The sequence below is a fragment of the Camellia sinensis genome, chromosome 4 (assembly GCF_055761805.1).
Source record: "Camellia sinensis isolate YWXY chromosome 4, ASM5576180v1, whole genome shotgun sequence".
NCBI classification, from domain to species: domain Eukaryota; kingdom Viridiplantae; phylum Streptophyta; class Magnoliopsida; order Ericales; family Theaceae; genus Camellia; species Camellia sinensis.
Window position 1 is genome coordinate 84,478,147 of NC_138964.1, and position 15,831 is coordinate 84,493,977.

At 36.8% G+C, this 15,831-nt stretch overlaps 1 protein-coding gene across 17 annotated transcripts in view; it reads right to left on the bottom strand.

Annotated features, from left to right (window-relative positions):
• Positions 1-893: 893 nt before the first annotated feature.
• LOC114268647 (Nucleoporin autopeptidase) overlaps positions 894-15,831 on the bottom strand; it is a 30,602-nt gene continuing 15,664 nt past the window's right edge. For 10 of the 17 annotated variants that reach the window (XM_082925259.1, XM_082925268.1, XM_082925256.1 and 7 more), the window contains 10 exons: positions 14,178-14,741; positions 13,751-13,978; positions 12,983-13,632; positions 12,364-12,451; positions 12,202-12,262; positions 11,784-11,922; positions 11,387-11,503; positions 11,121-11,298; positions 10,259-10,318; positions 894-1,780 (listed from right to left, as the gene is read on the bottom strand). In XM_082925259.1, coding sequence (XP_082781385.1) covers positions 1,092-1,780; positions 10,259-10,318; positions 11,121-11,298; positions 11,387-11,503; positions 11,784-11,922; positions 12,202-12,262; positions 12,364-12,451; positions 12,983-13,632; positions 13,751-13,978; positions 14,178-14,741 — 2,774 coding nt within the window. In that variant the 3' untranslated portion in view covers positions 894-1,091. The remainder of the gene's footprint in view (positions 1,781-10,258; positions 10,319-11,120; positions 11,299-11,386; positions 11,504-11,783; positions 11,923-12,201; positions 12,263-12,363; positions 12,452-12,982; positions 13,633-13,750; positions 13,979-14,177; positions 14,742-15,831) is intronic. The other 7 variants (XM_082925273.1, XM_082925263.1, XM_082925274.1 and 4 more) reach the window with 1 other exon arrangement.

A 15,831-nucleotide genomic window follows, 5' to 3' on the forward strand; every position in this document is an offset into this window, starting at 1 on the left:
TTTGCTCATGATTGGTACAACTTAATGAACTTTTCATTATTATGTGCTTCTGTTTATAGCGCCATTAGCATAAATATTCTGTATGATCGTTTGAGACCTTAGGTAATTTACGGACTGCTGGCCGGTTATGACCCAAATTTTTAGGAACGGGTTCAGGTCATGACACCACCACTACCACTACTATCTCCACCACATGCTGCCACCACCACCACTATCACGACTCAACCATCACTTCCACAACTATCAACACTATTAGATCTATAACTCTTTTTTTTTAATTTATTTGTTACTAACTCGTTAAAAAAATAAATGTAATAATAAAAACTTATTCCATTCCATTACTTTAATAGGCATAATCAAACATGACAATGAGAATTATAATCTTATTCATGTCATTCTATGTTGACAACAAAACAAAAGAAATGAAGATGAACATTTCATTCCATTCAACTTTATATTTCATTCTATTACCACTTCTTTTGTTTTATGATACCAAACATGCCCTAAATTTCTATTCAACAATTACTTTCAATTAATATATTAGAAACAACTATTCTTCTTATTCATATTAATTAAAAATTGATTTTCAATATTTAAATAACATAAACATTTCAACAGTACCTAAGAATACAACACCAGTTTTTCTCCACTAGTACACTCGTATTACATTCTTCTGGGTTCTTGGTTCTAATGCTACTAATATCCACAACAAAAATGCACAGTTACTGCACTGTCTGGTGTAACCATTAAAAGGATATAATTGTGATTGGTTCATTCATCATATGGACAAGATAATTAAGGGAGAAAAGTGAAACAATGGATATATGTTATTGTCATAAAAGCAGATGCGAGGCAAGCAGGTACATACATCAGAACAAACCAAGCCACCAAAATGAAGAAAAAACCCTTTTTTATAAGAAACAAAGGAAAGAAGCCACAAATACAAAAACAAGCATGTGATTAGCAGTCCCACTCCACTGCAAAGACAAAATTCCAGGGTAATTCTTCTATATATAGGAGGAGGCAGCACAACAATAGCATAATAAAAACCAGAACAAGTCTTTTTTCACCTAAAACAGCAGCAAGCATATTCAGTAGTTATTTTTGTGTTCATCTTCATCTTCATCTTCATCTCGAAGGCGGTACTGGCTGAAATGGTTGACTCTGAACTTCCATTCTCCTTTGACAGGGTCATAGGACACAAACTCAGCACCTTGATCCTCGGCCTTTCTTTTGAGCATCTCCTCATATCTATCAATTTTGGGGCCCTCTGTATACTGACGCCCAGTCTTCTTGTCAAAACATTTGATGTTGAGAAGTGTTACCTCAGCAGGCTTGTTGAGACCTTGTCCAACCGGAGGTTTCTTGGACTCATCCATGTAAACAATCACCTCTCTGTTGTTAAATTGAATAAGTGACTCGAGATCAAGTCGCCTCACATCTGTCTCGCCAATGAACCTGATGCTACCATAGCCATGCCGTCCCACTACAAAGTCCTTTACACGACGGCAGAACCCCGGTTCAGCCCTTTCCTTGGCAGCCAGTTCTTGGATTCGAGGCTCTGTGTAATAGTCAGAGTGACGAAGCTTAGGCATCAGTGCCTCAATGTCAGCCCCATGCTCATACACAATTGCTGCCTCACCAGCTCTGTGCCCAGTTAGAGTAATGTAAGAGTCCCCTTTCTGGCTTGGATGATCATCATGGACTCCATTGGGTTGTTTATGGTTTGGTTTGACAGGATGACCTCGAAGTTCCTTCACAAGCCCATTTTCAACTGGACCTTCAGCAAGATCAAATTGAATTAAGGTCAAAACATATGGGGGAAATGAGATCGTAGGAGGGGTTTACAGGACTGAATAGTAGAATTAAATCGACAATCGTAAGATTGTACAGAAAAGAAAATTTTTATAATAACTGTATAATAAAATTCTAACTCAACTCTCTCCTACTGACAATGAGAGTGACTTCATCGGATTAAAGCTAACTAACAAGCAGGACTTTTTCTCTCCATTATTTGTCAATCTAGTAGAACTACCAAAAGCAGCGGCACTAAATAAACACAGAAAGGAAATCCTGGCATGTAGCACACAAACAACCATCCATCATACACCTCTCATGCAAGAGTTCAGTATAACGAGCACGGAAGCAAGCTCAAGTACCAAAGACGCAAAATCGAATCAAAATTTAGCTCTATATTAGATCCACATAGAGTAGCTTCCAAGTATCCAAATCTAGTTTCAAAAGACGCTCCAGTTTCTGTGACGACAAATGGTAACAGAAGAAAATATGAATTTAATCCATAGAAACCTTGCAAAAAACCTAATCAGGACTATTCTCATTAAATAATTACTATTATGAAATAGATTGAAATCATAGAACAAAACCACAGATGAAACAGAAATAACAAAAAAGTCGCACAAGCTGACCTACTGTCTGTATATCTAATGCAAATTGAACTATATACCGAATGCATATGAGTGGAGCACATTCGCAGTGGCGACCTTTAGCAGTCTAGGTGATGGAATAAGCTAGCCAGTGGCTATTGCTTAGGGAAAGAATTGGAGTTACGAGTGGAGTAATGAAGGTATTGGGATAAAAAGGCAAGGGATAAAAATCAAGTAATACAAATGTGAGAAGAAATCTGATTTCTGTCAGACATGTATAAAGAAGAAAATAAACCAAGGATAAATTTGAAAATCAAACAAACAAGAAAAAATAGGGAACTCTTGACTTCCATTTGAGTAAATGATTGAAGGGCTCACACATCACCCAAGAAGTAATCAAATATATATATATATATATTTTTATCAGTAAAGGAGAAATTTCATTAAAAACATAAAATTAAAGGTCAAGGAAATGAAATGCATAGGGAGAGATTCGCAGGCCACAAGACAGTAGCATGGTTGTGAAATAGCACAACAAGCACTTCATCCATTGGTTGAAGCATGGTGAATTAGTGATGCTTAGGTTCTTGTTTGAAGCCCCTCCAAGTACAGTTGTGAACCGTAATAGAATACACCATACCAATCAGCCTAAACTCATGATTATCAAGTTCAGTGATCTCTCACAGGTATGACAAGGACCAAGTTTACACGGTTAAAAAAAGAAGAAGCATTTAATCCATTGGTTGGAGCATGGTGAATTAATGATGCTTAGGTTCTTGTATGAAGCTCCTCCAAGTACACCCAAAAGAGAAGGCTGTAAACTGTAATTGAATACATAACACCAATCAGCCTAAACTCATGATTATCGAATTCCGTGATCTCTCACAAGTATGACAAGGACCAAGTTTACATGGGTTAAAAAAGAAGCATTGTAGCTGTTTGCCATGTCAAGTGCAAGACCAACTTAAACAAAGATTTTTCCCCCCCAAGCAATCCAAATTGAATATCAAACGACAATAACCTGTAGACACACAATTTCCATAATGAAATGCATTGGAGAGGATATAGGCAGGGTGGCAATCAATGCACCCTATCAAGAAATGCCAGATCAAGTTCTCATTACAGGTGAAATTAGCGTGGTGTTCGGCCACAAGGCCATTGGTATTGAGACACTGTAAGAATCTGTTTTCATTTTTTTTATTTTTTATAGATAAACATTAATCAGTTTTATTATGAATAGTAAAATCCTCGCAACTATTATTTTCATTATTGATTAGTGATACTAAGTGTTACCTTAGTATACAATTCTACTTAATTTAAATTCGTCTGTGAAATTTTGTGTATCTGTGTAACAGAATCTCAATTTTGGAAACTAAGTTATAAGCTAAACTACTTTAGTTTAAAGATCCTTAGCTTATATATATATGATCATAATAATGGATATTAGTTCCAATCCATTTTCATTTGGCCGGACAAGGGGCTCACCTCCCTAGGCCATCTCTTTTTCCCCTCAGCCCAAACTAGGTTAGAATAGGTGACAAGTCAAACAAATGAGACTTCAAGAAAGGAAATTAACTGACTTTTCATATATTTTTATTTCAACCAACACTGTGCCTTAATGTTGAGCACCTCTTTCCCCCCTTTGCACACAGACATTCGGCTAAGAGAGAGAAGAGAGGAGAGAGAAACAAGAGAGAAAGGAAGGAAGAAAGGAGAGGAAGTAGAAGGGAGAAGAAAGGAGCCAAGGACCCTAAGACTAATTTTGAGAACGTTGTTAAGGTAGGATACTAAATCCTACTAATATACTATCAAATTCCTAAGATATCTTCTCATGACTGTTGTGTATATTCCATAAGAGGTGTAAAGGTTGGAAACATGATAGAAACATGCTTGAAGTTAGAAAACCCAATGCATGCTACCCCTTTAACTTATATATGCTTGCATGTCTTCCAAGCCCCACTTCTCCTTTGCATGTGTTTTATCATGATCCCAATATGCATGCTACCCCTTTAACTTATATATGCTTGCACGTCTTCCATGAGCCCCATTCCTCCTTTGCATGGGTTTTATCATGATCCATCTACTGTTATTGCTTTATTCATGTGCAAAAATGTTCCTACAATTATTGGGCGGTGTAGACACCCCATTTTGACCAGCCCTAAAACTTTGATGCCTTCTAAAGCTCCTCAATGAAACAAAAATGAACGATTTTGATCCTCACGGAACAGCTATTCAAATGTTGAAATCCCAAACCCAAACCTAACCCCTCTTTTAAAAATGTTTTCTAAACCCAAAAAAAAAAACTATTTTCCAAAAGTATTTCAAGTCGTCGCTTCACATGTTTGATTGATCCAAGTTTTTCTTTTCAAAAACCCCAAATTCAGACATTTATTTTTGAGTAGTCTACACTATTTTACTCATTTCACTCTCCACACTTCGAATCTTGATATGAGACTGGAATCCTTGGAAAACTTACTTTCAATACTTCACTTTAGACACAAAATTGACCTAATTCCAACTCCGAAAGAAGGAGATACGTCTGTTTGAGGTTTACCTAGTGAAGCTGTCTAGGGCAACCCGTGGGTGGACCCACGGCTGCAGGTTGTAGTTTTCTTAGGCAGATTCTTAAGTGTGGTCCCCCCCAGCATCTTGGAATATCCTATACGCATATATATTGGATACACATGCATAGAAGCATATTTAGGGCCCCTCTGGCCTATATATACACCCATTTGGGTAGAGAGAGAGAGAGAGAGAGAGAGAGAGAGAGAGAGACAACTTCCCTCTCCCTCACATAGCCAAAATTTATGCCAAAATATACCCTCAACTCTCCTCTCCCTCCATTGATAGTTGGTCCTTGGGCGTCGGGGAACTCTTTATTTAAGGGAATCCCACTTTTTTTGTTAGCTAGAGATTGGTTGGCAGTATGTGCTATGTAGGCTTTTGCCCGTGTTTAGCTTGTTAGGGGTTTTTTGTGTTTGTATTCTCATTGTCCTCTTGTAAGAGGATGCCTTATCCTTTCTTCCTTTTTTGATTTATCAATAAAGATTTTGTTGTTGATCAAAAAAAAATTATCTCCATTGAAGTTTTGAGAGAAGCTTGAAAGGCTCCATCCATTGTTTTGGTTTCACTTCTTACTCTAAGCTAAAAGAAAGGTATACCTCTCTTTTATTGCATTTTCTCTCATTTCTTTTCTTTTCTTGGTATCCAAGCACATTATTACTGCTTTGAGATTGATTATATTAGTGGATTAGTCTTAATATTTGGGCATGTATAGCAGATATCCTTGTCAAATCTCTTTACTTTGAGCAAATCTTACTCTTCTTTTTTCTTTTCAATTTTCTTGCATTTTCTTGGTAGACAAACATGCATTATATCTTTGATAACTTGATAATGGTTGAATCTACCCCTCCTATTACTTATTTCATGGATTCAAGCCTTTCTCTTGCCTTTTAGGCAAGACTAATGCATGCTTTTGGGAGTATATTTGGGTCATTATCACTCTCTGCCTCCCTTCTTTTTCTGTGTTGTATGGCATTTCCATCATGTTCTTAGTGTCGTTCATCATGATGATGAGATCTACCGTCCTCTAATCAACTAGTTCATGGATTTGAGCTTTTATCTAGTTTCTTGAACAAGATTTACACTCATTTTCATGCCTTGAAGGTTTTGGTTATTATCTACTTTACTTTATTGTTCTTATACTTCTAGTTTAGTTCTCTTTGATGGTGATTGGAATATATTCCCTCTAGACTATTTCATGGATTTTGGTCATCGTCTCACTCTTATGCGAGATTTACACCTCTACCCATGCGGTTGGGAGTAGATTTGAATAGTTATCTATATCGATCTCATTTTCTTCTTGCTTACTTGCACTTTTTAGCATTTTTGTTACGCCTATAGCTTAGTTCGTGATGATAGCTAGATCTATTGCCTTGATTTGACTATTTCATGGATTCAGGCCTTTATCTAGCCTCTAATGAGGATTTACGCCTATTTCCATGGTTTAGGGGTAGACTCTGGTCATCATCTATCTTTTACTTTGCTTTCTTTCTTTACTCTCTATATTTCTATTTCGTCCTTAGCTTCGTCCATGCATTTAGGCCCAGTTTGTCGCACAAGATATTGAAAGTATATTGTTGTGTTGATTATATGTTAAGATGATTTACTATGCTTGAGATGATTCAAGTGACATTTTAATGACAACCAAGCCCATAGGAACCATTTTTATCAGTTTTATTGCATTTAGGATTATGTATATTTTTCTTTGTTTTCTAACACATTCCGCTTTTGGCTTGGTGCAAAGAAGTACTAGGTGAGCTTCTCTTCTTTCCTTCACATTTTGCTTGTGTTTGCTTTCTTGCTATGTCCAGCATGCTACCGTAAGGCTATTTGCTTGCTTGAGATATCTCTATGTTTACTCATTGGTTGGACGACACTTCACCTAAGTTGGAAATGCCTCTACATCCCTCTCAAGATAGTTTTCATCATTTTTCCCAAAAAACTGTCAATAAAACAAATTTTTTTTTTTTTTGATTGGCACCGGAGTATCCAAATCAGTAAGTGTGGAGTTTCGTACAAGTGCACCACGACTAATCCCTAGAGATGCATAGGCTCTTAGTATGGAGTTTCCTGCAAGTGCACCACGACTAATCCCAAGAGATGCATAGGCCCTTAGCAAGGAGTTTCTCGCAATAGCACCACGGTTAATTGAAGAGTTTTACCCAATTCGATGGCACTAAGGAATTGTCAGCACCTAAGACTAAACCTTGGAGAGAGCACAGTCCCAAGACCCAAGGCCTTGCCACCAGGCCAACCCATTGAGGTTGCCAATAAAACATTTTTCATCATAGAGGGGATAGAAACTTTTCAAAATAAGTGATTTACTCTGTACTTATTTACTTCACATAGTAAAGTTAGCATTAATAATCGGAATATGGACATATTTTGGCAATGATTCTCATATCAAGAATTAGTAGAGGCCGATCTTTGGATTGGGTGAGTTAGAAGTGCTCAATTCATGACATTTCCCTCTTATACCTAAACTCCCAGACCTAGCTATTTGGTCATGGTGGGTTGGTGGCCTATACTAATAGGTGTCAGGATTTCTATTTTTCCCAAAAAGATTAGATATTGACTCCACGTGCTAAGATGGCACCGGGCATATTCTGAATCTCATTAGTATTTTGATTTTGGCGTAAGGGTGGGTGTGTAGGTGGCACATAGGAAGAGTATTCCTGACAAACCGTTCTTGTGGGTGCCACTACTTGGATACATAACTGTGGCCGTAGGCATCCTTGGTGATTACCATGATAACGTTTTGAAATGTAACCAAGGGAGAATCCAAATAGCTCATGACCAATTCATAGTGGTTGGGTAGGTAAGAACAATACTCCATAGGGAGTTACCTAGACAAACTTAATTAACGAGCTCTAGGTACTTCAGAATACAGTATTTGATTACTTGCATTGATTGATATTTACCTGCATTCATGCTTCTCATTATTTCCTATAATGGTGATGTCTTGTTAAGCTGTAACTATAGTTTTGAAAATCCTTGGTCAAGGTAGTATTAGGTTTGTTGTATCATATTGGGCTTCGCAGCTCACGCCAGGTACTAAAGAAGGATTTGGAGAGGCAAACAGGACAGGGAGAACGAAGGTGACGACCAACCTTACGAATCTTGGTTGACTTAAAAGCTGATCAAGTCTCCTTTCTGTTTAGATTACGTTCTGAATCTAATGGACTTGAAATAACCACTTAATGTTGATTTATTCACGATAATATTAAATTGAACTTTGAGGATTTTTTCTAGGGGCAAAATTCGTTTGACCCCTTTGCGGTTTTGAGGTCGGAGCACTTTACGTCCTATAGTAATGGTTCAAATATAACTAGAAAACCCCCGTGTGATTTTGGACCAAAGTGCAACCGTTAACTTCGTTAACTATAGACGAGAAATAACTATAATACCCTCAAACCCAATGCATTTTTCTTATTATTTTCTCTCTCTCCCCTCTCTCATAGACATAATCTATAATTTCTAACATTAATTCAATTAAATCACAATTAATCATAAATTTTTGATTATTTATTATAATTTCTAACTTTTTATCTAATTTTAATTTGATTATATTTTAGAACACAATTAATCATAAATCCTTAATTATTTATTATAATTTCCAACTTTTTAATCAAATTATATTTTAGATCACAATTAATCCCAAACCCTTAATTATTTATTGTAATTCCTAACATCTTAATCTAATTTTAATTTAATTATATTTTATATCAATCTTTAATTATTATTTATTTTATATTTTAAATCAATCCTTAATTATGCTTTAATTTAATTTAATTTAATGTAATTTTAGGTTTGGAGAAGATGGAGGTAAAATTATCTTTTTGTTGTGTTAATTTCACTTTATTTTTTCAAAAAACCAAGCCTACTTTAAAAAATGGTGTGTGTGAGATACACCTTCCGTTAATTTGGATTAAAAAACTAACAGTGACAATTAGTCCAAAACCACATGGGGACTTTACTGACTACATTTGAACCACTAGGGGCAAAGTGCTCCAGCCTCAAATCAAGAGGGTACAATAAATTTTGCCCTTTTTCTAAATTGATGAACAGATCTTTAGGAAAAACGATCTGTGATTATTAATGAGTATCCTTGATCAATGTCCTATTTGTGGTTGTATAATTCTATGAAGTGCAAGAATTTTGGGCATCACAAATACACCACAAACTTTGAAATTCACTCCATTATGTATAAGGTTAAGCCAACAATTTTTTTCATTAACTGCAATCAAATTGCAAATCTTTAATATAGAGCACAACAAGCGACTTTAATTTTCTCCATCAGAATGGAACAAACTATTAACAAAATATGTTGTTATCTACTGACAATAGCGCAAGATAACATTGGGTGTATATAAATAGGAAACTCATTTAAAAGTAATATTCATGAATGTTGCTCATATGTTTCTAGAAACAATTTGTTCTTTAAATAATGAAAAACAAGTCAGGAATGACAAGAAAAAATCAGTGAACAAAGAACCAAAGAAATTCCAAATCAAATATTTACAACAAAGGCGCGGTGTAAGACAACTCAGATTAAAGAATGAAAAGGGCAGGGAACAGAGAGCTGGTAAAAAATGATGGGGTTGGTCCTTCACATTTCCTGTTCCAAAGGAATAGATCAGAAGCTTCACATTCCTATCATAATCCCAACACTTTGCCTCAGCCCTCAGCCTTCTTTCCATATTAGCACAAGGCAACATACCTCAGCTTTGCAAGATTATGTAATATTCTGTTCAATTTTAGTATGCCAGACACCTGATATCAATCCTTTTTAGGACAATGCCAAAAATGCCAAACCAGTCTGCCCAAATATTGTCAAATCTACAGATTTAAGATGGCTGAGCCTAGCCCAAGCTCAATATGACGCCTAACATCAGCATTATGTGTGCGTAATGATGCATTGACCTAATCAATTGAAGATCAATAATGCGCATTGACTATGTTCCATTCGAATCCCAAGCGTAAGGAAGAGTTTCAACCAACCCAAAACAAATGTCTGTGATTTGGTTTGGGCTGAACTTCACGCAGCTCAACCCATCCCGAAGGGCAATAACTACATCAATCTCATGTCCAAGTTCCTGTGCTAAAAAATCAATGCTATGTAACCTTGTCTATGTCCTCCACATAGAAATTTGAACAATCTCTTTCCTACATTAATGCAGAATGACTACTGACAACTACAAAAGGATAGACTGAAACTATTTTCACCGTAGAAGATTAAAGAACAAAAAATAAAACAAGTCAGCAATAACTGGAAAGTTAATATATAAAACTATGCACAACCAATTACTTACTATATTTATCCTCTGCACTAGAGCCATTCAAAGAAATGGAAACAGCTTCAGATATTTTACCTGAACGTAAAGAGCAATGCTTGAAGATTCAGCAATAGGCAATGAAGCCTAAAATTTGACAGGAAAACACAATTAACTGTCCAAATGAATAAAACCTATATCTATTTGTTCAGCCTCTCTCCCTCCCTCTTGGTTGGGGATGGGGGAATGATATGCTTCAAGTCTAGAACTTAAGAAGTATCATATACCACGCTCAAGACCACAAAGAAAGAAGTGGTATAAAAAACATATTCATTCCAGATAAATTTTAAAGTATCAGATTTGAAACACCAGCATTCTTTATGAATGTGCCCAAGATCCACCAAAGCATTATAAGGGGAAAGTAGCATCCATAAGGCCGAAAATAATCCAAAAGTCATCCAAACTGACAATTTAAATCAATATAAGGACTCACTTTGATTGAGCAACAAGATTGTGAAAACAAATATCAACCCAACAAATACCAGCTAAACCAAACCAAACCAAACCAAACCAAACCAAAAAGTCTTGTGTTAAGTGAGGTTAGCTACATAGATCAATTTTCATCATTGGGCTTTGTCAAGGGCTATATTCTAGGTCAAGTAAAAAAAAAAAAATCACATCACTTTTTTACTACCGCATCCTGTGTTAGTTTAGGTATTCCCCTCCCCATAACATTCCATTTATGGTGACAAAACAGATACCAGCTACAACATTAGTTTAATACAAGCAAAATAATTCTTTGTTCCAGACCCAATAATGAATTTGGCACATTTTCCATTGTTCCCATACCTAAAGATTGAGCATTCAGGCCGACTAAATTTAAAATACAAGAAAAATTTACCGTTCTCATGTGTTGGACTAGATGTGTCCTTCAATGGAGATGATTTATCCACATTTGTTCTTGGAGGCCACTGTTCCAAGGGGCGAATAACAAGAGCTCTAGGATTCTCCCTGGGAATGAAAAGAGCATCTGCCTTGGGTGTGCTCGGAGTTTCTTCATCATCAGTGAAAAATGGCACCTGGATATCAAAATTAAGCAATGAAGTGTAAGAAAGGGTTTCTATTTTAAAATGAGATGCTATGTTTTACCAGAGGAATCATCATCACCTTTGGACCGTCATTTTTAGGATGATATTTCCTTGCAGGCAACCTAATCCGCCTTTGAGAAAGGTGGCGAGAAGTCAACAAAGATGATATTCTAACAGGAGCAGGTTTGTCAACAACCTGCTTAGAAAACTATGTCACCGCATGCACATGATAAATCTCATAACTAGCTCTTCAGAAAAGAAGTTCAGACATGGTAATTACAATTACAAACAAAATATAACAATGAAAATTGAAATTTCAATTTAATAATCAAATTGAAACAGAGTCTCACCAAAATAAATTATAAATTAAAACAACTCATAGTTTTAGTTCCTCTAGGCTTTTTGTTTTTGTTTTGTTTTGTTTTTTTGTTTTCTTTTGTTTTTAGTTCTGACTGGACAGGACAAGTCATGCTTACTGGCAGGCTAGAAATTCCATATTGAATGGAAGGTGCAGTCCCTGAACGACCAATTGACATCTGAGGCATTGCAGGTAGAGTTCCAAAAGGATTTGCAACAGGAAGTGGTTGTGCAACTGCAGAGCCCTGAGTAACGGACCTGTTACAAACAAACCAGAGTCACATAAAGTACCAAAACAAGGCTTAAAGTAGAAATAGATGCACAATTAAACAAAATTTCACACGATGACAGTTTAAGTGCTAACCTAAGGGCTGGGCCAACAAGTCAAGTAAGGAAATAATGTTGAATACTCATAAAACTGTGACATGACGCGCACATAAAAAAACTAAGCCATCCTGTGTTATTGAGATGGTCGTGTGCATATGAAAAAAAGGAATTATCCATGACCACAAAAAAAAGAAGAAGGGAAGAACGTACGATTGTCCAAAAGTACTCTGACCAAAAATGCTTGGCATGCCTCCAAAACCACTTGTACCAGCTATATTAGGGCACCAAAGAAAAAGGGGGGCGGGGGGGAATCAGCCATAAAATATTGAAGATTTACAGAAAAGGTAGTTAAAGACTAAATATACCAAGTACCTGCTTGTGTTTGACCAAAGTTGCCAAACCCAAAAGAACCTGTTGTCTGAGCAGGTTGAACAGACTGGAAAGGTGTTGAAAGTGAGGGCTGAAGAAGAGAAGAAATTAAATCCATATCGACAAAAGAATATAGAGGTCTCAAAAACTAAAATACGAAGAAATCAGATTCTTAAGAACAAACAACAATAAGATGCCTATAAATTATAATGTACCAATATCAGACATGTTCAGGCAAGTGTCACTCTACAGCCTCATGTAAGAAGTTTCCTTTGCATGGAGATTAACAATTTTCATCTATAAGTACACGGTACAATTTCAAAGAAATTTTTAAATGAAAATCAATGAAGATGGAAAGCCATTTTTCCCGCATGGTGCATATTGGCATACATGGAGTGCAAAAATATTCACTAAAACATTTTATAGATACTGTACTTAGACACTACATTAGTTGGAAATACCAACATGTCCACATATCAAAACTTTTCAATTTTCTGAATTCAATACATCATACGTCATGCCCATGCAAGCAACCTAGGTTCCAACTATCACCCCTAAAATATCAACTACTTAAACATTGCCACACAGAGAAACTTAATTATGAGTTTTAAGAGTGACTTACAGTTGTTTGACCAAATCCAATAGGATTGCTTGTAGATAGCAGTGATGGAGTGTTTGAGAACAAGTTGCCCCCAAATCCAGTAGAAGGTGTATTAAAAAAATTTGATTGACCAAAGGTTGGGGCACTTTGTCCGAAGGAGGAGGCAGTCTGTCCAAAGACTGAACTTGTCTGTCCAAGTGAAGGCGTAGTTGACTGGAATAATGGGGATGATTGTGTGTTAGCAAAACTTAAGCCAGATCCAAACGCTGATGCTGTTCCTGGAGCTGATGCAGAGCCAAATATAGATGTTGATGATCCAAAAGCAGAGGAGCCTGATGAACCAAAAAGTGATGGTGAGGAACTCTGTCCAAATGAAGGAGCTGCTGATACGCCAAATATGGAAGTTGTTGCAGATGAAGTTGATCCAAAAGGGTTGGAAGTGGATGAAGCACCAAAGGGTGAAGAACCAAAGACAGGAGTAGATGAGGATCCAAAGCCTGTACTACCAAAGGCAGGAGTTTTCGGAGCAAATGGGTTGGAAGATGTCGACGATGAAAAGGGATTCGCAGATGACTGACCAAATGCCGATGAAGAAGCAAAAGGATTTGACTGTGTGTTAGAAGAACTAAATCCAATTGCACCAGTAGTCTGGCCAGCAGGAGCAGGTCCTCCTGAAATTGCATAAAAGGATTATCAATGACACGACAAATTAAACACGCTGCATTTTTGCGATTTTAACCAACTTTAGTTCTTTCAAAAAATAAATAAGATGTGGAAGAGAGAATATACCTTTATCACCCAACTGATAGTCTTCCCATCTCAGTTCTTCATGGCTTTTGTCTTTGTAGACTGGCATGGCTGATATTGACTCCAGCTTTCCAGCAGGCTGTGTACCAGTGCCACTATCTAACTCAGCTGTTGGGGTATAAGCAGCCACCCTACTTCCCCCTCGTTGACCCCCAAAAGCAGGCTGCCCAAAACCAGAGCTCCCAAATGTTGGAGTTGTAGCCTGGGCTCCTGCATGAAGTTCATGATGAAACAAAGTTTCAGCAAAATCAAAGCAAATTAAAAAGCATGAGCCATAAGATACTAAAATCCCTTACATTACAACATGCAAAGCTCTTCAAGAAAAAACATTGAAAGTCCAAATGTATCCACCGTACACAATACAACAACAAAATGAAGAAGAACAGAGAAGAGAGAAAGAAAACCTCACCAAATGGAGAAGTAGCAAATGGGCTGCTTCCAAATGCAGAAGTTGATTGGCTAAATGCTGGATTGGGACCAAAACTAAAGGATGGTGCACTAGAAGCACCAAAAGCAGGAGTACTTGAAGCACCAAATGCTGGACTGCTTGATGTGCCAAATGCTGGACTGCTTGACGCGCCAAATGCTGGGGTGCTTGATGATCCAAATACAGTGGTGCTTGAAGCCCCAAATGCCCCCCCAGATCCAAATACAGGGGCATTTGAGACACCAAATGCAGTACCCGTGCTACCAAATGCTGGACTTGCTGTGGAACCAAAGGCTGGTGCGCTTGTAGCACCAAAACCTGGGGAGCTTGTGGCACCAAAGGAAGGAGTGCTAGTTGAACCAAAAGCTGGAGTGGTAGAAGTGCCAAATGTAGGTTGACTTGGTGCGCCAAAAGGAGTAGAAGAACCAAATAAGCTGCTCCCAAACGCCGGCTGTGATTGTTGGAATGTGCTTCCAAAAGGACTTGTTTGGGTAGTACTGGACCCAAAGCCACCGAAAGCAGACTTTTGTCCAAAAACAGAAGAACCTATGTTTCCATAATAAATAAAGAGATTAAGCATAGTCAGTTCAATATAAATCCAGAATGCGTTGGTCACAGGATAGAACAAGATAGGGGGGGAAAATGCCATATGAATAATTGAAAATGAGAGAACTTAATTATGTCTACAAAAACAACACTAATAGACAATCTGCAACACAAGAATTAATCAACGATTAAATGATAGAACACTAGTGATGGAAAAACCACCATGTGACCTTAATGATGAAGAGATACAAGCAAGAACATCAATACAAAAAAGTAAGCAAGTATCCATGCACTTAAAAGTAAAAGGAAAAAGAAGCCTAAGCTACAAATAGGTCTTAATAGTTAGACTTAATTCCCATCAAGTCCTATTGAAAATAAGTCCTAGTACAATCGTTGCTAAAAATAATTTTTCGTGACGATTTTTTACATGTCGCTAATTAGTGACTTTTTTCATGATTTTTATAAATTGTCGCTAAAACTTACAATTAGTGACGTTTTTGTGACGGATTTTTCAAACTGTAGTTGAAAGTTCAAAATTAGTGACTCTTTTTATGATAATTTTTTTAAACTGTCGCTAAAACTTATAATTTAGTGACATTTTTTGTGACAATTTTCAAATTGTCACTGAAAATTAACAATTAGTGACATTTTTTAATAGTGTATAATGAAAAATGTCATTAATTATCATAAGACCGATTGAACAAAAAATCCGCTTAGTAGGACCAGCACATAAGTCCCCCACGAAAAAATGAAGAAATAAAAAAATTTGGTTTATTCAGTCTTTATTCCTTTTAAACACTCTGAAGGAGAAACAAATTGTTCGCTCAACATAATATGCTACAAAGAGAAAGTGCTATATATGGTAGCTCCAAAAAAACAAAAGGCAAATTTGAAACAGAACCAGTTGAATATGTAACAAATAACTGCTAGACCCCACTTGTCCAGATCAAGTTCTCCACGGAAGTAGTTAAATCAAGCTTTTCGCTCACCAAGGCAAGTCCTATCCAAGTAAAAGAATATTGTGCATAAAGGATTCAAAAATGCCAAATTCATCATTAGCAAACCAGGAAGATCAGCATGTTCAATTGAC